General features: G+C 40.9%; 1 protein-coding gene across 4 annotated transcripts in view; it reads right to left on the reverse strand.

Moving 5' to 3' along the window:
• The window catches only part of TASP1 (taspase 1), a 167344-nt gene that overhangs the window by 40325 nt on the left and 101549 nt on the right, over positions 1-25470 (reverse strand). For 2 of the 4 annotated variants that reach the window (XM_074989365.1, XM_074989363.1), the window contains one exon: positions 15653-15763. The exons of 1 other annotated variant lie outside the window; for it this stretch is intronic. In XM_074989365.1, the coding sequence (XP_074845466.1) occupies positions 15653-15763 (111 nt within the window). Of the gene's footprint in view, positions 1-10759; positions 11047-15652; positions 15764-25470 lie in introns of those variants that run through there. One more of the 4 variants, XM_074989364.1, reaches the window with a different exon arrangement.

A 25470-nucleotide genomic window follows, 5' to 3' on the forward strand; every position in this document is an offset into this window, starting at 1 on the left:
TAGGGGAGGAGATGACCCTTCCAGTTTGCTTCTGACTTTAACTACACCCTGGAGGGGCACATATCTGGCATAGACAAGTTGGCTTCCAAGTTCCGAGACTGACAAGAGTACCCAGTTTTTACGGTTATTTGGTGGTGGTGGGGATCTGCTTGTTAGACACCCAGACTTGGTGCCAGGTCTTCATTTAGAGAATTAAAGATCTCATATTGGATGATAGTTGTTAGCTAAATCCAATCTACAGCAAATGTAAAACTCAGCAGAAGTAGTATTCCATTTACTCTTACCAGCTCAGTCCCCCAGCATATTTATAGTACAGTAGGGTTTCAACATTCGTGAGGGTTCCATGTTGAGAACCCTTGCAAATGTTGAATTTCACAAATGCTGTTTGGCAGCCACTCCTGCCCAGAGCCCCAAGGAAGCCGCAGCTGCCAGCACTCTGTGCCCCGGAGAAGCAGCTGTGCATGGCCTCTAGCAAATAATTGAATTTACGAACCTAAGAGACCCTACTGTACCAGTCTACTGTCCGCCATGCTACAGGAACAACTACTAGCTTTCTTATAATTAACTTTTTATGTCTTGAGAATGTGGACATAAACCTTTATTCTGGAAAGATAAGAACTTGAGTGGCAACACTGTTAAGCAGTACTGATACAGTGCAAATGAAGTCATGTTTCCCTGTTTTAAATAATACTTTCACAGTATCTTATTAAAGAAGCGTCGGAGGCCATTAGTCACAAAGATGTGAATTATCTACTGTGCTACTGGACTTACTAAAAGCCTGTGCACACCTGAAATTGAAATGAAGTCATTTGGCTTATGTATGTTGATGCTATACATGACTCTAAACTTTGTGCTACAGCTACAGAGGGTATCTTTGATAAAGATAATTGATATAAGTATAAAATAAATGGAGAGTCAGCTTTTAATTTCATGACTCTTCATTTGTTAAATGGGTGAGCACAAAAAATGTCCGGATCCACAGATGTAGTAATTAAAAATAAAGTGGATTGTTAAAGAAACAAAAACCAAATACTCTGCTTGAGACTTTACATGCTAGTTTTTAAAACATTTATAAAGGTGAATGAAGTACATACCATTAAAACGTGTGTGCATTTAGGACAACATAAGCAGACCATTCTACACAGAAGTACAAGCAAGAACTGCTAAAAGTACCTTCAGAACTGTGTTTTTAAAACGCTCTCCAGTGTTAGCACAAAAAACCCATAGCACAACTCACAAGAGCAGCAAGTGAATCTAGAGACAATTTAAGAAGCCACATGCTCATTGTCTTAAACAAATGATGAATGTTTCAGAAAAGCTTTTTTAATTGTTTTCAGTGTTTTATTCTATTATGTTATATTACATAAAATAACTGGTAGTCTCTACCTGTCCACACATATTACATTAGAAGGATTATTAAAAAAAACAAAACACAAAAAACAGAAAGACATACAAATAAGTAAAACAATGCTGTTTTGATGGTGAAGACCTGTGCACACAAAGGAGAATCTTGACAATTTCAGATTTTCAGTTAAATTTATTAATCAGATTCTGGACTGAAGGAAAGGAGAGATGTTGGCTTCTTTACCAGTTAGATTAGGAGCTCTTCAAGGGTTCCTTGGGCCTCCGTCTGTTTCATTTTCATGGCAGTAAACTGCAGAGCTCAGCTAATAAGGTAGGTTGTGGGCTTTCAGACCAAACTTACCCATACATGGACTAAGTACTGGCAAATCCTGGTCCTCCATTTTAAGGCTTCCTTTCCATATTAATATTGTGACTGCATGCTAGTGTTTCAAGGTCGCCATTAAAAACCAAGTACTTTTTACTAGATTGTTGTAGGATTCCAAATTCCAAAAATGAAACTTTTTAAACCAACTAATGACTTTTATGGAGAAAATGAAAAAAAAGCATTTCAGTTCTCTTTTTAAGAAAAGAATCACTAGGCACCATGATCTGCTTGGAAAGAACCACCTGACTCAGACAGTCCAACCTCCTTCATCAAGCATTAGTTTAATAAGGTGCCAACTGAAGTTTCTCTTGGAGCACACATTCAAAATGCTTTAGTCTACACTGTTTCTATTAACTTTTTAGCCAGTTTCATTCCACAAGAGAGTGTTAACATATTTTAATTGTATGTAAGTTTTTTATTACTTAAGATTGTTAAGTATATTTATGGTTAATATATATAGTATGTTTCTCTCACTGAAGCATGGTACAGCCTGTTTTGAGCAGGATCTCTCCCTGCACACATGGGAAAGGGACAGCAATGCCTCTATGGCTGTTTTCTTCCTTTCCAGAACACCATGTGTGTGCTGCAAAGGTTGTGGGTGTTGGAATGGCCCCATGGCATAGCTAGGAAGTGGCCATGCTGTGTAACTTTGTCCCCTGGCAGTCTGACCACAGACCTTTTCTTCATCAATCACCACAACCTAATGGGGTATTAGGAGAGTTCCCACCCTGGCAGCTCCAAAGAACATTAAACCCTTCTGCCTAGAGCTGGGTTTGCAAGGTCCTCTAGGCAGACTTTCTGCCAGAATTTGGTTGCCTTTTAGAGTTATCCTCCAAAAGTTCTCAGCAACTGAAATGCAAGTATAGACATCAGAATACAGCTGGTCTAGTGGACCTTGACTCTCCATAAACAAATCAGCAACACATCTTCCATTAGCACCGTAGGTTAGTCAATTACATTTAGCGTTCAAGTTTAAGTCTTCAGCCTGCCTTGCTAAATTGTATTTACTACTAGTGTCCCAGGTGCAATCACAGAATGATTACAAAGAAAGATTTCAACTGGATGGTCCACATACATGTAATTTTAGGACACTGAAGACCAGTTTGCTAACACTTGTTAGCCCCTCCCTTAAAAAGTTTACTTTATAGAACAGTTATAATCTAGTATTAGAGACTATTCAAGAATTTTAAAAAGCATGGCAAGCACTTTTTTAAATGGATATATGCCATAATAAATTACAATGCCAAAAAGCAATGTTTAAGTTATGAGCTTGCAAACATCCCAGTATAAATCACAGAAGTGATGTTGTGGGAAGCAGAGAAGGTGAAATTCCTCTTGCTGAAGACAAGTTAGACTTAATGGGGATTTGAGTGGTGTGTAGGCCCTGTGCTGGTCTCTGTGGAGGCATAAATATTTCACTTCGAGTGAAAAACTTGTCTGAACTATAAACAAAAAATTAAAATCTATTTAAGGAACCTGGCATGGGTGTCTAAATTCCCATAAAAAGACTGGAGGCTAGGGGGCAATTTGAATGAGTACGCTAATGAGAAGCTTCATTTTTTCAAAGAAAGATAATTTCTCATAAATCCCTTATGGGATGTTTTCCACCAAGAATCACGAAATATAAGATCATCAGTAACTCAAGTAAATTATATAAAAAAATTCTAAAATACAATTTTTCTAAACATATTTTCCTTGGCAGTTGATACTGCTCCATTAAATAATAGTATCATTATATATTTAATCAACATTCTAAATATGGAAATAAGATTTCAAAACTTGGCCAGCCAGTAATGCATAACCAGCGGCCAGTTTTCCACCTCTCCCCTCCAGCAAAAAGATGGTTTGTACATGAGCGCATAAATGCGAAAGCTCTTGTGAAAGCAAGGTCAACAAAATATACCTTGAATTTGAAACAGAAGGGGGTGAAATTAACATTCTTAGGTCCTGAGAGAGTCTTACCCTTACTATATAAGCCATTACCTTGTACCTGAGGAACGGTATTCACAATTGTGATCTTCATCCCAGCACTTTAGGAGATTTTAGACATCCTGAGCCCAAATCATAAGGCACCTTGAAGATAAACACCAAGATCTTGAATCTAATGTTCTACTCTACAGAAAGCCAACAGAGATCATAGAGGGCAGGTTTGAGGCATGCAGCTGTATTATGTTTCCAAATAGCTGCTGTTTTCATAATCAGAATAAACTGTTTTGCTGCTGTCAAGTCAAGAGCAATAAGGAAGTACAATAACTGAAGTCAAGGTATCATCCACCAGAATGGGGTGCCGTCACACAGCCAGCTATAGAAGGCATGACACTTTACTTGCAGAAGCTACTGTGCAAGAACTTGGTGTACTTAAGGAATTCAAGAGCATTCAGTCCTCAAAGCATTTTCCTTTTCCAGTAAGTATGATCTCCAGCTTCCCAGTGCTCAACTGCAGCCAGCTGGTATTCATTCCTAAACTACTCTCAGACTGGCACCAGATATGTAATAATAGTTTGAAGATTAGGTAGACTTACACATTATCTTGATACTTGGGTTCACGTTCTCTCACCATTTCTGCCCGTGGTTGAAGATAAGTATTGAAGAAGAGCTAAAAGAAAATTGATCCTGTGAGACTCTGCACCCTTGCCAGCAGATGCTATCTCACTTGAAGTTCCCCGTCCACACCCTTTAGGGTCATCCCTCCAGGAAGATCTCAAACAATTTCACTGCCTTTCCCTTGACCTTGACAATCTCCCTCAGACTGGACAGAAGGATCATGGACAAATGCTACACAGAGGTCCACGAAAAAGAGAATAGAGTTCTGCCCTCATCCTCTGACATCAAGAGATTGTACCACAACACCAATAATTCTAATTTTATATTTTGGACTGAATCCAAATTACACAAAGTCACAAATAATGGATTTTTTTTTAAAGAACTTGAGCTGTAACCTCATCTTCATTTAGCTATTTTCTACTGAATTATTTAATGTTCTAGTTAAGTGTATCCAAAATGACACACAAAAGTTTCCCAGTGATAATTAACAAAAGCATATCAGTTCTCTCATGTACAAACAGAACCCTAAAATATGTTAATACAGTAACCTAAGGAAAAAAGACTCGAAAATATTTTCCCCTCCTAGGCCTGAACAGGCATCAGATTCTGTTTGTGGTTTTCAAAGGTTTTTTTTAATACTTTATAAGAAACTCTAAACAACAAGTCATAATATTTCAATGGTTAAAAGTCTGAATCTCTTGCCTGAGAGATGGCACAAGCATTTAGTCTCAAGTCTGCCTTCCACAAACTCAGCCACATTTGAAAGGAATGGATGGGAAACAAAATAACTGTTTTATATGAAATGTATTTGTGTTCACATTCCTATTTGTGCACCAATCTACTGTTCACCCATTCCATTCACAAAGCCTGCATTTAATTTCCCCACCTTCTACTCAACCAGAAATTGTGTTATCTGTAATATTTTGGCTCTAAACAAAGTGATGAAAGAATCACATCTGCCATTTGTTCATCACCTGCTATTTAAACAGCTCCAAGTGTCTAAACCAGGCATTCCCTAAAACTGCAAGAATCTCCAAGGTTCTGTGGAGATTTCAAGAGTTCTGTAGCAGGAAGCAACGATCTGATAGCAAAAGACAAATCACCTACTCATGGGTTCAATACAGCTACGGTACATTTTACCTTTTGACTATCCAACTTCAGTTCTGCTTTACCAAACCATTCTTTTAGGCTTGGTCCAGAAGTATTTCATTAGAAGTATAATGTGATCACGAAACACAGGCTTAAGAAGAGGAACAAAAAATGAAACAAAGTAACAACAACAAAAACACAGGCCTGTTGTCTGTTTTAGGCTATTAATCTGATTTATCTAGGCATTTCACAGTAGAAGGAAAACTTTTGTGGTATATGGTATGATACAGCTTTATGTTAGCGAAAAACAACATCTGTGAAAGTTCACAAGAAAATAAGAGTTACATAGTTTAATATTTAAGCATAAAACTTATTTTCCCCTTGGGTAATGTTTTGCAAGAATTAACTGTGCCTCTCTTTTTCAGAATTACCAAGCACTCTCAAAATTGCCCTGGTAAGTCTGAGACTCCAATGTTGATATGTTACTGGAAGCAGTAAGATTCAGCTGGATTTTCTGTATGTATTCACAGATGCCATTACACATTAATAGTAAGCATGAGTAATGGATCACCATCAAACATGCACCAGTATTTTCTGGAAAGCAGTAACTGAAATACATAATAACGCACATTACAAAATAAGCACACTTTTTTTCTTTATTCTTAACAAAAGGAATGTGCATTTTGACAACGAATGATATTCACCTTGTCTGCTTTTTTCTTTCCAAGAATTTTGGAAACAGGAGTGAGTTAACTCTCTCAACCTTGGTGAATTTGGGTATAAGTCTGACTATTATAAAAGGGGAAAACTAAGGAATACTGAAACAAAATGATCAATTTAAGTTCACAGAGCACGCTGGGACAAAGCCAGAGACTGAACTATGCCTGTAGTCAGAGAATCTTCATCTCCAGGAAGGATGATTGCCTTTAAAAAAAATGTAATCACAGTCCTAGTTCAAAAATTTTGTTCTGTCACACCAAATAAGATTAATCACACTTTTCATTCCACTTTATTCCTACATTGCCAAAACCCGCCTCAGTTAAATAGTCCAAAGTTTGCCACTAGTGAACGGCCTCTCTGTTCCTCCTGCAAACCAGCTTGTTTATCTATGGCTTCTGGCACATCTTTTACACAGTAAGATGTTTTTCCAATTAGTCACTGAAAGGAAGAGCTGCTTTGGAGGTGTCTCCTTAATGTGCAGTCAGTAGAGAAGATCCAGGGTAGACACACAAAAAAACAAAGATGCCCTACCATACAACACTCAAATAAATCTGCCCATCTCTCTCAGATTCTTGGACTGCACCTGTCAGAAGTATCAAGGACTGATATACCCTATGATAAAACTATATGTAAACAGTGTTCTTGAGACGGTTATGTCATAGCTTTACATGTCATAGCTTTTTTTTTTTTTTTTTTTTTTTACCACAAAAAACTATATTAAAAGAACTTTACTGGCTTTCTCAGGATCGTCTCTTTTTACTTTCTGTAACCTGGTATAGCTTTTCAGAACAAACTTAAATTAACAATCATAGCCCTCATTTTTTTCTTCTCAATACTTTTGCTATTTTCTTTCTTATTACTCAGTATTTGCTCCTTGAATATTGCGCTATTCTAACCTATTATTTCACTTGCGTTTCCTCCACAGCGCACCTTCTCTTCTCCTCCCACCCCCTTGCATGTAACAGCAGAGTCATGAAGTCCCAAAGATTATCTAGGCACTTACCACCTGCGTAGACTGTGACTATTATATGATACTGTCCTCTCATTATCTGGTTCTAAATGAACATCCTACTGACAATACATTCCCCAAATCTTCTACAACTTAAGCATGTCTTGATGTTGTGCTTGTGCATGAGAGTCCACTCTGAAAAATGCACAAGCACAGTTTTTAAGGAAAGCCATAATATGAAGAACTGCCTGACAAGAGAGGATGGGTAGGCAGGAAAAGACTTCAGCTCACCAAGTACTCGTAACTGTGTGCCTAAGTCCCATTGACTTGACTGAGGCTCCAGTGCTTTGCTGTATCTGGGATTCAAAGGGCACACCAAGAATTCATCCATCTGGACTCAGGAAAGAAATGCACTCAAAAGGGACAGTCCTGTTTTATGAACAATCCAGTTCTCTTTCTTACTTTGATTCCATTCTTCTCACTCCAGCCTGCCCCGGCATCCTTATTCTAAATATGTGGAGCCTTGTCTTTGGATACAACTCTAAAAGCTTTGCCTGACCTGACAGCCAGCACTGAAAAACTACCAACAAGTAGGAATATTCCAGGGGTTAGAGTTTACTAAAGTTGTCAAGTTCTTTACCAAGCAACACTTTTGTTTTCTCCATTACACTCTTCACTATTAGCTCCGTTTCTGAAGATAAAAGGCTAAGCAGAGTTCAACATAATGATGCCCTTTAACATTGTTTATACCAGATTTAGATTTCATACCAAAGAACACTGAATTTATCTAATACATGGTCACGCTCCCTGGAATCGCTCATGACTACGAGGGCTTAGCTCTGGGCTGACTATCAAAAGCAGAGAAAACAAAACAGTCACGTAGCACCTTATAGACTAACAGATTCTTTAGCCTTTTGAGCTACTACCAGTGTTACAAGATAGACATCCCCAAATGTTATGTTCTGTAAGTGATATAGTGACCTGGGAGTTCACATTTGTTACTGGCTTGGTGAAATCAGTCTTCTCATGGAGTCATAGACTGTTCCCTTAAAAGTTCCTCATGCAAGTTAGACTATGTGACAAATGGTCACTTGCATTAAAAATAAAATAAAATAAAATATTCAAATTGCACACAGTCCCTAGAGACCAATTACAAACACAGGTTGATTTCTCTCCTAGATTTCACACCAAAAGACAACGTTGGCAGCCAATTCTATAGTGCACGGGTCAGCAATCTTTCTGAGGCAGAGCGCCGAAATTTGACCTTTTGGCCTCTCTGCACAACCGAAGTCCCAGTGATACTTTTTAAAGTCACTAGCAGCCCTGTTTACAACAGTTTCATTAATAAATAAATTAAGAAGCAGAACTTTACCATTCAGCTGTGGCTGGTGGCAGGAGGGCGGGCCCTGCAGTGCAGAAGAAGTAGGGCTGGTATGTGCTGGGGGCAAGCAGGCTGAAGGGAAGGAACTGGGAAGCCTTGAGGAAGCAGGACCTCTGCACACCTTACTGGAATGAACCACCTGCCCGAAGCATGAGGGCAGTGATTGGCAAGGTACCAGGACAGAGAAGAAATGGAAAGCAAGAGGGCTCGGTCCCCATGCCAAACCGTGGGCAAAAGGACTGAAAAATCCCCTCCCCAGGGCAGATAGCAAGGCAGGGAGCAGAGGAACTCAATCCTTGTTGCTATGGGTGGGGAGCAGATGGCAGGCATGAAGGGGCAGGGGACTCAGTCCCCATCCCTGGGGGAGGTAGGTGCAGATGGCAGAGCTGGGAAGTTGGGGTCGGGGGGGGCTCAGTCCTGGTCCCTAGGGAATGAGGTGGCAAATGGCAGAGGTGGAGGAGCAGAGGGGACCATCCCCTTCCCCAGAGCAGAGCAGAGTAAATGGCGGGGGGAAGAAGGGGAAATGCAGCAACGGGTGCCGCTCTACCCTTGCCTCACTTTTAGCCTGAAGGCCAAGCCAGACTGGGGAGGGGACTGGGACTCTCTTACTTGGCTGCAGCAGCTATGGCACGCTGGGTCCTTCCCCTGAGGAGCTGGGCACCAGGAGCGGTGGCTGCAGAGGCTGCCTCAGCTGCACTGAGGAGGGCGGAGTGCTGTGCCCAGAGTGCAAGCCAGGAGGCTTTGGCTGTGCCCACAGGAAGCTCCCTAATGCACCAGTATCTTTCACCGTAAGGGGCTTGCAGCCACCAGCTGCCACTGCACTGCAGGCCACCAGGGAGCCAGTGCAGAACCACAAAAGAGCTTTGCAACATGCAGGCAGCTGGCACCATCCACCAGTGACAGGTGCACATCCCTCACCCGCCCTCCGGACATAGGCAGCAACTCCACCCATTTGCATCCCTCACACCCAGGCTGCCAGGCACTCGTGCCTGGCCGGCCAGTCAAAATCAGCTTGAGTGCCACTCCTGGCACATGTGCCAGTGATTGCTGACACCTGCAATAGTAAATTAACTTAAGTTTTATTAGCTAGGAAAAAGGAATGAGAGTTACTGAGAGGGTAAAGCAGGTAAAAATATATGTACGAATGAGTCCATCATTTTAACATGTGCGGAGATGTAGTAATCTGCCTGTTTCCAAAAGCATCTCAGGACTACCCAGAGTAACTCTGGGGATCACAATCTATAATTCAATTATTCTGCCCTGTTACAATCCAAATGGTCCAGAGATTAAGAATTTTTTCTTGTGTCCATACAAAGAGCTTCTTCTCACAGAAAAGAAGCTGGCAGGATGATGACCCATGTGGGCTCTTTTTTGATGATAGAGAAAGGAATGCATTCAGTCTTTCATCTTTGATCATCACACACAATGTACATTGGCCTTCAAATGCTCAAGAATTAGGACTTTTGTGTTCAAGTTCTTCATTTCCATTACACGAGCCTTCTTTCTTGTTAGAAGAGTTACTTAGTTATGTGCGAAATAAATATTTGCTATTACGTTATAACCAGAAACAAGTTAAGTGAAACCATGCAGTATTTGTTTTCATGCCCTTTAGACACTAAATACATTTACATGTTTAACCATTACTTTGAGCTCTACCAATACATGAATGAACTGGCCTGGTTTCCAGCTATGCATTTGTCAGCTGATGCCCAGGCCTTTGTCAGAGCTGGCACTTGGTGTATCTGTATTACATGGGTATATTACCTCCTTAACATTTACAAATAGAGCAGTCTACTATTTAAGACTGGTTCAAAAGCTTTTTATCACCAAGAAACAATAGGTTACTGAAGAATTACTGCATGAGAATTTTTGCACGTAGTAATTAACAAAAAACAAAACCAACATAAAATAATACAGTCTTCCCCCACTTTACGAGGGTAATTCGTTCCTGAAAAACCCCTCGTAGAGCAAATTCTCGTAAGTCGAAAATGTAATTACCATTAATTTCAATGGGAAAAAATTTCATGCATTCCTGAGCCCCAAAATTTACACCCATTTATGCTAAAACAATACCAAATCCCATTAAAATGAACACAATTACTTCAATAGTTAGCATTAGTTATCATAACACAACCTAACAAGGCATTTTCCCTTCATTAATTACTCTATAATATGGCTGTTTACCTGCTCTCGTTAAGCTCTTTTGTAGCTATTATGCACCCTAAACTTAAGACTTACAAACAAAACATACATATGATACTCAATGTTTATGTAATTCAACTTTTAATGCAAAAAAGAACAGAACAGTAAAGATAAAAGAAATCAAGGAAAACAAGGCAAATGATATCACACAGTGAAAAAGTTGACATCGCGTGGAAAGGTGAGAAGATGAGGAGAGTCACTGTTGTTCGTTGGTTGGTGATAGTGGCGTTGGTGAGAATGGAGTAGAAAATGAAGGCAAAGGTGAGGAGGACGAAGAGTGGCTGAGTTCTTCATACTCCATTTCTGGATCGTCACGTTGTCTTCTTCTTCCTCTTCTATTGCAATGGGAGGACGAGAGATGCCAGGATGTTGAAGGTTGAGGCTTGGAAGCAGCAGATGCAGCAGCAGCAGCAGCAGCAGCAGCAAGGGTGGCTGGACAAAAAAAAAAAACAAAACACTTGTCTGCTTGCCTTCTCACACATTTCTATCATACAGTTGTTTGTAACATTCAATCGATTCTCACATGAGAATTTTAGCTTTCCAAGCTCTTTCAAAATTGCCATCGTTTTCATCCACCAAAGCAAAGGCACTATCGATAATGGAGAACAAATTGTGTAACTGTTTCGTGCCAAATTCTTTTACTGGTTCTTCCTCTGTCGAATTTCCCTTCTTTCAAACTTTCAGCCTCCTCCTTCAAACGCTCTTCTTCTCATTGAATTAGCTTGTCATCCGTCAGGTCTTCAGAGTGAGATTCCAACACCTCTTGCACATCTTTAATGTCGACCTCGTCAAAACCTGTTTTTGCTGCCAGCTGTACGTCATCACAGATCGTTTTCTTCACAGATTCAAAACCTTGAAAGTTGTGCACAGCCCCAAGAAAAGGTTTTTTCCAAACAGCATTCATATTGTTCGTTGTCCCAAGCAGTTGCTATGTTTTCAGTGGCCATTTTTATGTTGTAATTTTTCCATAATTCCCTGACTGTCACCTTGTCACACTTGTCCAAACCATCAACGAGATACTTCATCACAAGCTGCACATAGTAAGCCTTAAATGTAACAATGACACTTAGGTCCATCAGCTGTAGCAAAGATGTTGTGTTCGGAAGCAAAAATACAACCTGAACATTGCTACCGTAATCAACAATTGTTGCTGGATGGCCTGGAGCATTGTCGATGATTACAAGTGCTTTGCTGTCTAGCTTATTTTCTTTGCAATATTTTTGGGCGAAAGGACAAAAGTAATTCTGCGTGTAGTCTAGAAACACTTGTTGGGTTACCCATGAGCTTCTACATGAACACCAAATCACTGGAAGGCTTATCTTATTGATACCTTTCAAAGCCCATGGATTTTCCAAATGGTATATGAGCAAAGCTTTGAGCTTTACGTTGCCCTCACCATTGCTACCAAGCAACAACATCAACCTGTCTTTAGAGGCTTTATGTCCTTTGGCTTGCTTTTCGTCTTTGGAGATGTAGGTACGAGACATCATTTGCTTCCAAAACAAGCCAGTCTCGTCCATATTGAAAATCTGCTTGTTAGTGTAGCCACCTTCTTGGATAATTTTCTTCAATTTTTCAGGAAAAGCACTGCCTGCTGCAAGATTGGTGGATGCTGCCTCGCCTGCAACCTTGAGGTTATGCAAGAATCCCCTCTTCCTGAGGCGGTCAAACCATCCATTACTGACTTTAAAGTTCAAATCCTTGGTCTTCTCATCACCCTCCTCAATTGCCTGTGCCTTCAATCACTCAAACTATGATAGTGCCTTTTCTCTTATGAGAAGAAAGCTAAGAGTCATGTGGCATTTCGTCAAAGCCTCTATCCATTGCAACAAAAGTTTCTCAAGTTTCTGCATAACGGGGTGCTTAATCAAAGACAACGTTGTTAAACTTGCACCACCAACAGCAGTCTCAGCAGTTTTCAGTATTTTTTACTTTTGCATGTAGATAGGACGCACAGTAGACGAAGACAAATGGAGTACCTGCATCACATCTTTGTTATGCTGTCCTTCACCAATACGCTTGATCACAACCAATTTTACACTTAAAGGTATGGCTTTTCTGTCTTTTTTTGGCTTTTCTAGCTCCTTACTTAGTTTTTTCTAGCACTTTCTTCATTTTAGGGGGCAAGATGTATGAGATTATCACGGCTATAAACTATCAAACCGTGAGTACTCAGAGAACTCAACGCAACATGCACCAACTATACAACTGCGAAGATGACCTCACAGTCGCACTCAGCTGCTGGCAAGGCATGCAAAAGCCAAATCAGTCCTTGTAAAGGCGAAGAAATGCCTCGTAAGCCCAAGTAGAGATATTAAATTAAACTCCTTGTAAAGCTGAATTCTCGTAACCTGAATGGGCATATCTCAGGGTATGACTGTATTTATATTACCCAACCCCCCCTCCCACACCCATTTGCTTCTTAACCAGTTCCAAAGCTTTTGGTCTATAATCAGCTAGTTAACATAGTATTATTAAAGAACCATTCTTGCAAATCATTTTCTTATGGGTACAGTTTGCTAACATGAAAAGTAGTTAAAAAGACATGAAATGCATTTATCCAGCCTACTGCAAATCAAAACAAAGTTCTGGGTCTAACAATATTCTTATTTAAATTAGTCTCAGAGAGGTAGCCATGTTAGTCTGTATTTGCACAAAACAAAAAATCAGTCCTGTAGCACCTTAAAGGCTAACTATTATTTATTCGATGATCAGTTTTGTGGGACACACCCACAACATTTTTTTTTCTATCTTTCTTTTAAATTCTCTTTGGCTCAATAATCAGGATACTCTGGATCTGAAGAAGTGGGTCTGTCCCACGAAAGCTCATCACCTAATAAATAACATTGCTAGTCTTCAAGGTGCTACAGGACTGATTTTTCGTTTTCTTTAAATTAGTAATGTAAGTATTCTAGAGAGCATATGCCATCTTGAACTGGGCCAGATATAATATTTCCTTTTACTTTTTCTCCCATTAGAATAAATTAGAACTGCCATGAACAGCTTTTCAAGACAAAGATTTGGATTGATCTGACTGGCATTTGCCCAACACCTTCACAAAACTGTTCCGAATTACACAATAATGTTACAAAAATGTGTGAATCCTGGCTACAACATAGCTTCTTTTCTGAAGCAGACTATTGCCCATTCTGTGTCAGTAAGCTCAGGGGTACATGCTTAAATGTACTAAAATATATATTTGTGATACTTAGATAAGCATTTTTATGCAGACACCGTCTTTGTTCTGTCTTTATAATGTGCTTAACACAGCAGGGTGCTGGTGCAGGCACTACTACGTTACAAATATTCCATTGGGACCTGAAAAACTGCGTCTCTCCCGATATCACACGCATGTAGTGGTGGAGACAGTGCTCAGGATGGTGATCAAGCTCTCTAAGTGGAGGAGTTAATAGCAAGACACTTGCAGTGACTATAAAAATTGCTTTCTTTGCCTTCTGAACATACTTATATGTACTTTCTTATCAATACAGGTAACTTCAAGCCTGATACCAGGCACATTACAAAATTTATCAGATTTTCACTGCCCTCTCTTTATCCCGTCTAGCTGCACTAGATTAATGATAATCAGACTGAAGTGGTTCAAGAAACCAACTTAGCAAATATCATATGCTGCCACAATCTGAAGATGACACATTAGAGAGCCACTTGCTGCTAGAACTCAGTTTGAGAATCACTGTGCTAAAGACTCTCACTCTACACATTGTTCTGTGTGAATGTTTAACATGGGATTTATAGATTGACATGAAAATAAATAATTAGTTGCAATGAAGAAGCTTTCCAGGAAAGTGCTGCCTTGACCACATCACCAAGGAGGAAGGTACATGCACTCTTAAGGGACGCATACCCTAAACCCAACTACATAGGAACTGAAACAATTCTCTTATTTCCGAATGCTAGATGATTAGACTACAGCATAGTCTGAAATATTACATATGCCAAAAGTTTCTTGTAACACACAGACTCTAGCAAAACAAAACAGCAGTCCAATAGCACTTTAAAGACTAACAAAATAATTTATGAGATGATCAGCTTTTGTGCGACAGGCCCACTTCTTCAGATCATAGCCATACCAGAACAGACTCAATAGTTGTGCCTTAAATATTGAGTCTGTTCTGATATGGCTACGATCTGAAAAAGTGGGCCTGTCACACAAAAGCTGATCATCTCATAAATTATTTTGTTAGTCTTTAAAGTGCTATTGGACTGCTGTTTTGTTTCAATAGTGTATAGACTAGCATGACTCTCTCTTTGTTACTATTCAGCATAGACTCTAGGTTTATCTAGAATTGCTTAGATGGTGAAAATCTAATGCAATCTTTGGATGCCATTTGTTTTCTTACTTTTATTTTACTTAAGTTTTGTACATACATTTTTTCATCCAACCATAAAACAAAAGTCAAAAATACAAGACACAGAATGACTGACCAAACAGGGTCCACAACCATAATCGTTATGGTGAGAGGGAAGAAGAAAAAACAACGAGCTTTTGCCTTTTCTATGTACTCTCTTCAGTAAAATATATATTTCTTTTTCAAGAAAAAAATTAATTATTTAATTCACAAACTAGTATCTATCCACACACAGGATTTTCAATCAAGAGAAAATGTCTCAACTTCTACTTGATTAAAAAAGGAGGAATAAAAAGTGCATTTTATAACCTCTGTGATTATTAAACCACTATTTCCTAACAAACTCACCCTATACTATAGTCAGTAATTCAGCATAGGAAATTCCTCCCTCTAAACTATCTGTTCCCTGGCACTTAACATTCGATGATTTCCCAACCAATGAATATATTTTCCTTTCCTGCATGTATTTTTCTGTGGTTTAATTTATCATTCATGAATGCATTACACCATACTATTTAATCACGGCCTACAGTTTCAGCACCACTGAGTAGCACCCTGAGGAACTGTAAAAATATATCTGATTATATTTTAATGGATTGTTTTTCTTTTCAAACCAAAATGATAGAACATGTACAGTTAGGCAGTGTTCTGATGAATTACATACTTACTAATAAACTTGTTTTGCATAGTCTCTAGCAGAGCTTGGTGGGCATCTTCTGTTTGCAAAGCACGTGAACATTCTCTGGCCAGTATAGTTCTTATAAGGTGCTCGCCACAACCTATACAAAAACCATTATCAAGAATGATGAGAATATAGTTACCACTGACAGTTATTTTATAACCACATAACAAAGAGCTGTACATGATACATGATTTCACTACTGTATTGAAAGGTCTGACATGGTTCCTCTTCAAGTCCAAATATCAGCAATCCAACCTGACAGTATACGCCATTGAAAGCACCAAGATAAAGATACAGGCAAAAGAGGCAAGGATTAAATACACAGGAAGCAAACAGGTGAGGAGGTTTATGAAGAAAAGGGAAAGTACCATGTTGTATGATCAATCATCTCCCTCTAGATTCTGAAAGTGCAACTCACATGGATAATCTACACCAGCCACGTCAAACATGTGGCCAGATGGCCACATGCATCCCAACAGATTTTTTTTGCAGCCTACGACTAGATGTTCATAAAACATCAAGGTGCAGCCAGCCCAGTCACACCCCCTTCTCTGGGAGCCAAGAGGGTTTTAATATATGTGCTGGACATGGACAGCCTGAGGAGCCGGGATTGGTGTTTGTCCCGCTCCCTGCCGCTCATATGTGGCAGAGAAGAGTGTGTGACCACTAAGGAGAGGGACAGTGAAACCCACATAGGCTAAGGCAAAGAAAGGCACCTGCCCGGGGCAGCTGCAAGTAGGGAGCTGCGGGGGGGGGGGACAGAGCAAGGGGCAGCCAAGGAATGCGAGGCAGTTATATGGGGAGAAAGTAAGGGGTGTGCAGTGCAAGCCTCATAGGTCCTGGAGGGAGTGCTTTGTGGGGCAGTTCAAGCACCAAGGGGTCTGGGAGGTACTCCATGGAGCTGGGGAGAGGAGAAAGGCCCAAAGGGTTGGGAGGGTAGTGCATGGGGGGGTGGTAATACAAGCCACAAGGGGTTAAGGGGGCAGTGCATTGAGGGGGGGGCAGGGCTGTGCAAGGCTCAAGGGGCCTGGGGGTTGGTGCACTGGGGGCTCCACTGCAGTGGGGAGAATACAGGCCCCAAAGAGTGTGAAAGGATGGGAGAACACAGTGCAATGGGGAATTGCAGTGTAAACCCCAGAATGTCCAAGAAGGACGTGCAAAGAAATTGGGGTGAAAGTGCAGTGTAAACTGGGCAGGGGTCACGTGTCTAATGTTTTGTTTATTTATTCCATAATAAAATCACAAAATGTATTGTATTATTTATATCAATAAATGTCCTTTTTTTTTTTTTCTTTGCAATCAAATGAATAATTACAGGTTAAGGCAAAATCTCAACCTTAAAAAGTATCTCAAATTTTCACAGAAGCCTGTTCTATTTGATTAACCACTGTCTATACTTTATTTCAACAAAACCGGTTATGTAGCATATAAAAATTAAGAAGTACCTTAACTTTATATGTAATTAAAAATTATACATGAGCAAATAATTTTATGCATCAAATTTTATGAATTAATAAAATCATAAACTATAAAATTCATATCAAGTATTAAATTCTCAATTTAAATAATTGTATTATATTCAAACAAGACTTGAGAAAATTATACAATATGCCTAAAACAATCTATAATCATAAATAATTACAACTTTCTGATAGAAGTACATTTCATGATAGAAGTACATTTTCTTTGGTGGCTCTGAAAGCTACCAGTTTTCATTTGTGTGGCCCTCACAAGGCTTTGAGTTGGACATGCCTGATCTACACACAAGTAATCATACTGGTCATGTAAACTATTAGATTAGAAGCATAAAGCACAGCTCTGTCTTAAATAGGTGAGCTTCTGGTCATTACCAAAATGATAGAATATTGTTAAATACAGTAATCTGAGTATGTGCTTTAGAGCAAAGAACTTCCAAATTTAATCCTGTCTTTAACACCAAATCCTCCTGTGATTCAGCCTTTCTGCCTCAGTTTTCTACTCACAACATGGGAATAAGGGAAGTTTACTTGCAATTCGTTTTTTGAGGGCATACAGGCTCTTGGTCTGCAGGTTTACTACAACTATATTTTCTTGGGCAGGAGCCTGGATTTGTGATACTTTCTGGACGCAAAACGTTACTATTCTCCTCTATCTTCCATGGGTTGGCAGGTTTCATTCCACTAAGCAGCTAGAAGATCAATCCGATAGTACAGTAAAACCCAGTCTTATACGCTGACTGCATTCCTACATAACTGTGCGTAAGTCGAATTTCACACTAGTTGAAGTGCATGGGTTAGAAACTCCACCAGCTCCACCAGGAAGCCAGATGCTCCATATGCCAACACCAGCCCCCGGTTCCCTCAGGTGGGGGAACCCAGGGAGAAGCCGCACCACCATGGCTGTCTGTCCCATAGCTGGGGGGGCTGGGGGACAGGACTGGCGGGGTTGCAGGGCTTCTCCTCAGTTTCTCCCAGCTGGAGGAGCCGGGGGGAAGATAGCAGCAGTGGCACGGCTTGTCCCTGGCTTCCTCCAGCTGTGGGAGCTGGTGGAGGAGCTGCACACCGGCCAGCTCCCAGCCCCTGGGAATCCCAGGGGTGTGTATTTGCATATACATGGGAAGGAGCAGCCACGGTTTCCCTCCAGATTTTGACTTGTGTTAACCCATGTTACGTGAAAGTCGAAATTGCATATATAGGGGGTTTGCTGTAATGATTTAAAAAGGCCTCAATTATCTCTCTCTAGGGAAACTGAAGTGGGCTATCAACTGTGTTCTAGTTAGCAAAAAACAGAAATAGGTCTTCTACAGAGCCCAGCTGAACTGCTGAGAGATGACAATGATTTAAAGTCATTTACATGTAGGTCACTGGTTACTGGCTTTGGCTGTTTGCAAATCCCATTATCAATCCTCTGATCCAACTTGTGCTTGGCATGGAAGCATCACATATATACTTCAAGAGCAAAGACAGTTACAATTAGGGTTTCTATTCTGAGGAATTTCATTTATTTTTTTCAGGCACGTGAAGGTCCAATGTTCAGTACTGAAAATCAGTTTTTAAAATCTGTATTATTTTCCTTGAATATCAAATTTTTTCATCTAAAACCACCACACAACATGCGCACATGAGAAACTAGCTGTTCTAGTCCATAAATAATTTTCATAAATGAAACAAGTGCAGTCACGCTGGATGGAAAATAGGAAGCATTAAATGAGGCTTAGTTAGGGCACAACTTTACCTTGAAATATCTAGGACTACCACTTCCAGTCCAATTTAGCCAATATTCATACCCCTTCCATAACGAGTACCTCCACTGAAAATTTACACCATTTTTTGTAGTTACTAAATTGACACATTTTAACCTAGCTGCCTGCTTACTTCCCTGGGCCTCAGAGCTGCCGTGGGGATGATGCAAAATCCACCCTGTCGTTCCCTTCTAGCCTCCAAAGAAAAAGAGGACTAGCATAATGCCCACAGTGAATCATGAAGAAACCTGATTCAAGGTGAAGAGGGAAAATGGGCATCATGAGCATCGCTACAGTGAAATTCTCTGGTCACCAGGAAGTACAATCTCTTCTTACTCAGTCCAATCATTTCTTGTATCTCCCCTTTTCTGTCCATACATACCTCCCCCTTCCAACACCAATAGCATAGGGATCCTCCCTTTTCTCCCAGTCAGTAGGACAAAGGAACCACTGCATGTACAAATGAGGACACTGTCCATTGACAGAGCATGGTAACGTTACTTTGACTTGCGGGTACTCCTATGGTTTTCATTACGTATGTTTTTTTTTTTTTAAAGTCCCATTAAACTAAAAATCAAGGAGATCCGGGGTATAGGTCTTGGGGCAGGGGGAGTCTATTATGTATTGCATCAGACTGCAAGAACTAAAAATATTATATACAAGTTTATCTATTTAGCTGAGGTTGTGCTGCAATGTATACCTAGATTTCCAGAAAGCCTTTGACACGGTCCCACACCAAAGGCTTTTATGTAAATTAGGTGGTCATGGGATAGGAGGAAAGGTCCTTTCATGGATCGGGAATTGGTTAAAAGACAGAAAACAAAGGGTTGGAATAAATGGTAAATTTTCACAATGGAGGGGGGTAACTAGTGGTGTTCCCCAGGGCTCAGTCCTGGGACCGATCCTGTTCAACTTGTTCATCAATGATCTAGAAAATGAGGTAAGCAGTGAGGTGGCAAAGTTTGCAGATGACACCAAGTTGTTCAGGACAGTCAAAAGCAAAAGGGATTGTGAAGAACTACAAAAAGATCTCAGCAAACTGAGTGAGTGGGCAGCAAAATGGCAAATGAAATTTAATGTGGGTAAGTGTAAGGTAATGCATGTTGGAAAAAATAACCCAAATTACACGTACTACATGATGGGGTCAAATTTAGCTACGACAGATCAGGAAAGGGATCTTGGAGTTATAGTGGATAGTTCTCTGAAGACATCCATGCAGTGTGCAGCGGCAGTTAGTAAGGCAAATAGGATGTTAGGAATTATTAAAAAAGGGATCGATAATAAGACAAAAGATATCATACTTCCCCTATATAAAACTATGGTACGCCCACATCTCGAGTACTGCGTGCAGATGTGGTCTCCTCACCTCAAAAAAGATATATTGGCATTAGAAAAGGTTCAGAAAAGGGCGACTAAGATGATTAGGGGCTTGGAAAGGGTCCCATATGGGGAGAGGCTAGAGAGACTGGGACTTTTCAGTTTGGAAAAGAGGCGATTGAGGGGCGATATGATAGAGGTATATAAAATCATGAATGGTGTGGAGAAAGTGAATATAGAAAAATTATTTACCTTTTCCCATAATACAAGAACTAGGGGACACCAAATGAAATTGATGGGTAGTAGGTTCAAAACTAATAAAAGGAAATTTTTCTTCACACAGCGCACAGTCAACCTGTGGAACTCCTTGCCCGAGGAGGCTGTGAAGGCCAGGACTCTATTAGGGTTTAAAAAAGAGCTTGATAAATTTTTGCAGGTCAGGTCCATAAATGGCTATTAGCCAGGGATAAAGTATGGTGCCCTAGCCTTCATAACAAGGGCAGGAGATGGATGGCAGGAGATAAATCACTTGTCTTCCGTTCTCCTTCTCTGGGGCACCTGGCATTGGCCACCGTCGGCAGATGGGATGCTGGGCTTGATGGACCTTTGGTCTGACCCAGTATGGCCATTCTTATGTTCTTATGTATGGCAATCTGGAAACAGTGATTTTTAAAACCAGTGCTTAGTATGTATGACTCAAGCATCTGCAAATAAAGTACAATTAATATGTAATCATTAAAAATATGAGGGTATTGCTTCTTACTTTCTATATGCAAAAAAACCGCAATTTTATCTGCTGATTCATTACAGAACCCCTTTAAAACTTTTTCATCTCTCCTGTGAAAAACCTTACACTTTGCACCTTGAGTGCAAAATTAATGACAGCAATTGGATCAACAACTTACTGTTTTTCTTCCCACAAACTCCAAGGACTCTAAAGTTTGGCCACTGCAAAGCCCATGTGTGATTTCAACACAAAAGGCTTCCACTCTGCTGCATCAAAACTTGAAACTCTGGCTTTAGCAAGATGCTCTTCCCTCAGCGGTACATAGAAGTAAGTCTGTCACTTCATAAACTCAGGTAAGTTGACCTACATTAATGTTTTACAAACGGAGAAAACAGCTTCATTGAAATAAATGGATAGAGGAATAGTAACGGCATTTAAGAGAAATAACTCAAATCAGGGCTGGAATTTTTGTGGGCCCCACCTCCTTGCTCTGCCCCAAAGGCTCACCACCATGCAAGTCTCCTCCCCCTGAAGCCTTGCCTGTGGCTTCTAGAGGAGGGAGGGAGCAGGGAGGAACAAATGGCGGGCAGGGCCTTGAGAGGAAGAGACTGAGTAGGGGTTGGGCACCTGGAGCCCTTCTGAGAAGGGGAGCCGGGTGCCCTAAAAACCCAGTACTGACTCAAACCACTGGTCAAATGAATTAACTGTTGATAGTACTTCAGGTTTTTCTTAAATACAGTCACGAACATTCTCATTCTACGATATTTAAAATATTGAACTTAGTACAAGTTACCATTGTTGCTTTGACTCTTCAAAAGGGAGCATAAATTAACGGGCTGAGCACCAGGCTTAATGCCAGAAACTCTTAAGTTTTATTTCCAGCACTGCTATTAACTTGTTCTGGTTATGAGTAAATCACTTTTAGAGTCCAATCCAAAACGTGCTGAAGTAAATGGAAAGACTCCCACTGACTTCACAGGTCCTGATCTGTGCTTCAGTATCCCCCATCATCTGTGTTGGAGGGCAATTAGTAGGTAATATTTTCAAATCAAGTAGAAAGATTAATCCGAAGTATTTTCTCTGCATTTGTATGAAGTGCATAATAGCCATTGAGACCAAATGCTAATGTGCCAGAAAAACAAATACGGTTCAGATCGTAAAGCAAAACGACTGATGGCACTCTCCCAAACTCAGCCTACAAACTGAGTTCTGCAATGTTAAAGTAAGATGCAACTTAAAGTATATTGTGCAGATTTTCATGTGATCAGTTAAACAGTTAAAAGCTAATACTTAATGGTTAGGCTTTAGCATTTCATACTCTGCATCTTTTTTAACCTGAAGGCAAACTCTAGCAGACAGCAGTACATTAGTTTATATTTCGCTCACATTTTTAATGTGTACTTTTACTCCAAAGAGAGAAAATGGAGCATTCTTACTCAGAACCACTGCTCCTTAGGAGTAAATCAGCACAATCTGCAATTGTGCATACAATGCTGGATACCCAAATTAACCCTGAAGATCCAGAGATAAGAATACTGTCTTATACATTCAAAAGATAAGTTGCAGTAATTTAAAGACAAGATTGCTTTTAAATGTCAAATAGTCAAAACACGGAAAACAAATCAATACAAAGCCTTCTGGTCTTTCTTCCTTACTTCTGTTTTGTGGGGGGCACCATGGACGTAACAGTGGGTGGGGTAACCTGGAACACAAATTATCTTGGAAATAAGGTCTGTAGCTCCATTATAGTGCTACAGTCCTGGCAGGTCAGAAAATATATATGCAGTGCCAGCCTGCCAGCATGTTTCCTGTAAGTGAGCCATACAGACTTGGCTTCTTGTTAAGCCAAACAGACAGATTTTGGATATATTCATGCAGATTTTTAAAGCGCTGAACTCATTAGGAATTACCAGCAAAACCTGGAAAAGAAATTTAGTATGGAAAAAAATTCCACTGAGGCCTGGTCCACACTAGGAGATCAGGTCGATCTTTGCTTAGACAATCAACCTACACCAGCTATCAGCCCACACTACAAGGCCCATTCCTGCAATTTTAAAGGCTCCTAAGGTTAACTTTGGTATTCTTGCTTTTCACGAGGAGTAATGCCAAAATCGACCCTGGATTCAATTGACTTCAGAGTGGTGCAAACAGATTGTTGTGAAATTCAATGTTCTTAGCCTCCTGGAGGTGTTCCACAGTGCCCCAATGTGAACACTCAGGCCACTACTTTCAGCTCCACTGCCCTCCAGGTGCACAGAAAATGGCCTGAGAACATTTGAATTTCATTTCCTGTTTGGCCAGTATGGCAAGCGGAGCAGGCAACAAAACTCAGCAGCACATCTGGCCATGAACCCCTAGGTCGAAGATTAGATCCAGCATGGGCATACAGGAGATCCAGAGCCTTATTACTGAGAGGGTGAGGAAGGAGGAGATGGAGCTGTGCTGGTGGAACAATGAAGTAGCAAAAGAAACACAGGCATCTATACCAAGATTTCACAGGGCATAGGGGAAAAGGGATCTACCAGGGATTCCCAGCAGTGTCATGTGAAAATAAAGGAGCTCCGGCTTACCAGAAGACAAAGAAAGCAAACTGACATTCTGTATCATTGTCACAAACATGCTGCTTCTATGCGCAACTGCATGGGATTCTAGGGGGAAATCCAACCACCGTCTCCAAAGAGTCCACAGATACCTTCCAAGACATTCCTCAGGCAGACTCTGGCAACAGCAGGGAAGACTTGGAAGATGAGGAAGAGGAGGATGACTGATCACTAGGTGAGCAAAGCAGCTGATCTCACTGACAGCCAGGAACTTTTTGTAACTTTGGATTTCATCCCCTCTTCCCAGGATGTTTCACAGTCGGACCCTGATGGTGATGAGGGCACCTTTGGCGAGTTCTCACTTTTAATCATACTACAAGTGGGTTAAGGCAGTTGAATGTGATGTGTTGCAAATGCTCCTACACAGTCTGGGGCCCCCAGAACAACTTGTCAATGTGTCTGGGAACAGCGCATCAATCCCCCCTGCACATCTGCATAAAGCTCTCGACAGATACTCTTTAATCCTTCTGATGAAGTTTTTGGGGAGGCCTGCCTTATTCCAACCTCCTCCATAGGACAGAGGACACCTTTCCACACCAAACCAGTAGTAAGTAATCTGCAGTCATAGCACCACACAGCAGTGCAGCGTACCAACCAGCCTTCTGTCCACATTCAGTCAACATCTGTTCCTTACCAATGTGTGTTATTCTAAGCAGGCTAACATCTCCCATGGCAACTGGAGGAAGCAGGGGAAAGCAGTATTAAGCTGTTATGATAGCACAAGCTTGCTCTGCTATGTCTAGACCATTACACCCTCCCTTCCTTTTCCTGGGCTCCTGGAGGAAGGGAAACTTTCACTGTCCCAGCCAAAAGGGGCGGGAAGCACAAAGAGACTGAGAAAGCCGCACAGCCCTGATAGCAAAAGCCACAATGCCATGAGATTCTCTAACCTGGCACCCTTGGGACCTGACCAGTGCTGAACAAGAGAATTTGCCAGACCACAAGAGGTCAAAAATGTTGAGCAGCATTACCAATGCTTCCATTGCTTACTTGGCTCTTAGAAGACACTGAGAGGTAAATTTGAGCGAAATAACAGCACAGATAACTGAGAGCCAGGACTGGTGGCTGAAAACTAATGTTATGGGACCACAGAAAACTTAGCCACACTCATAATATGTGGTCATGCAGCTAACTAAAATCATGCCAGATTACGGGGAGTGCTGGAGTAGAGAGGTTCAACATGGATTAATTCAACTGAAAGTAAGTCGGTTGCATGAATGTGGAATCACATACCAGGTCTACATCAGAAACTCTTGACAGTATAGTAATGTTGCTTAGGGTTGTGATTTTTTATGTGACATTTCCACCCTGGCAAAAGCCCTAGTGTAGAAGTAGTTATATTGGTATAAGAGTGTTTTTGCCAGTATGGCTCATTTTGCTTGCCAAACTGATAAAAGCCATGCCAACAAAAAGACTTGGCTGGTATAAACTGTAAATGCACTCAGAAGGTTATATACCAGTCCAGCTCTACTGGGAAACATTTTGTAGCATAGACAAGGCCACAGTCATAGAACCTTTATTCGATCAGTTTATTTGGTATTCAGAAACAATTTTATATTACATGCAGACGTAACTTGGAAAGTGTGCTAGCAGAAAGAGAAGTTACTCACCGTAGTAACAATGGTTCTTCGAGATGTGTCCCCGTGGGTGCTCCACGATAGGTGTTGGGCTCACCCCGGCGCCACAGGTCGGATCTTTTCAGCAGTTTCTGCCGGACCGCACATGCGCCGGTGCACACCACTCCCTTGCACGCTCCCAGCCACGTGCGTGATCCGGTCCCCGCCAGTTCCTTGACCAACCACCTCAGATGCTCCTGAAAAATACTAAACAGAAATCCGAAGCGGGGAGGATGGGCGGGTGGTGGAGCACCCACGGGGACACATCTCGAAGAACCACCGTTACTACGGTAAGTAACTTCTCTTTCTTCCTCGAGTGTCCCC

This window comes from Carettochelys insculpta, chromosome 3, assembly GCF_033958435.1.
Source record: "Carettochelys insculpta isolate YL-2023 chromosome 3, ASM3395843v1, whole genome shotgun sequence".
NCBI lineage: Eukaryota > Metazoa > Chordata > Testudines > Carettochelyidae > Carettochelys > Carettochelys insculpta.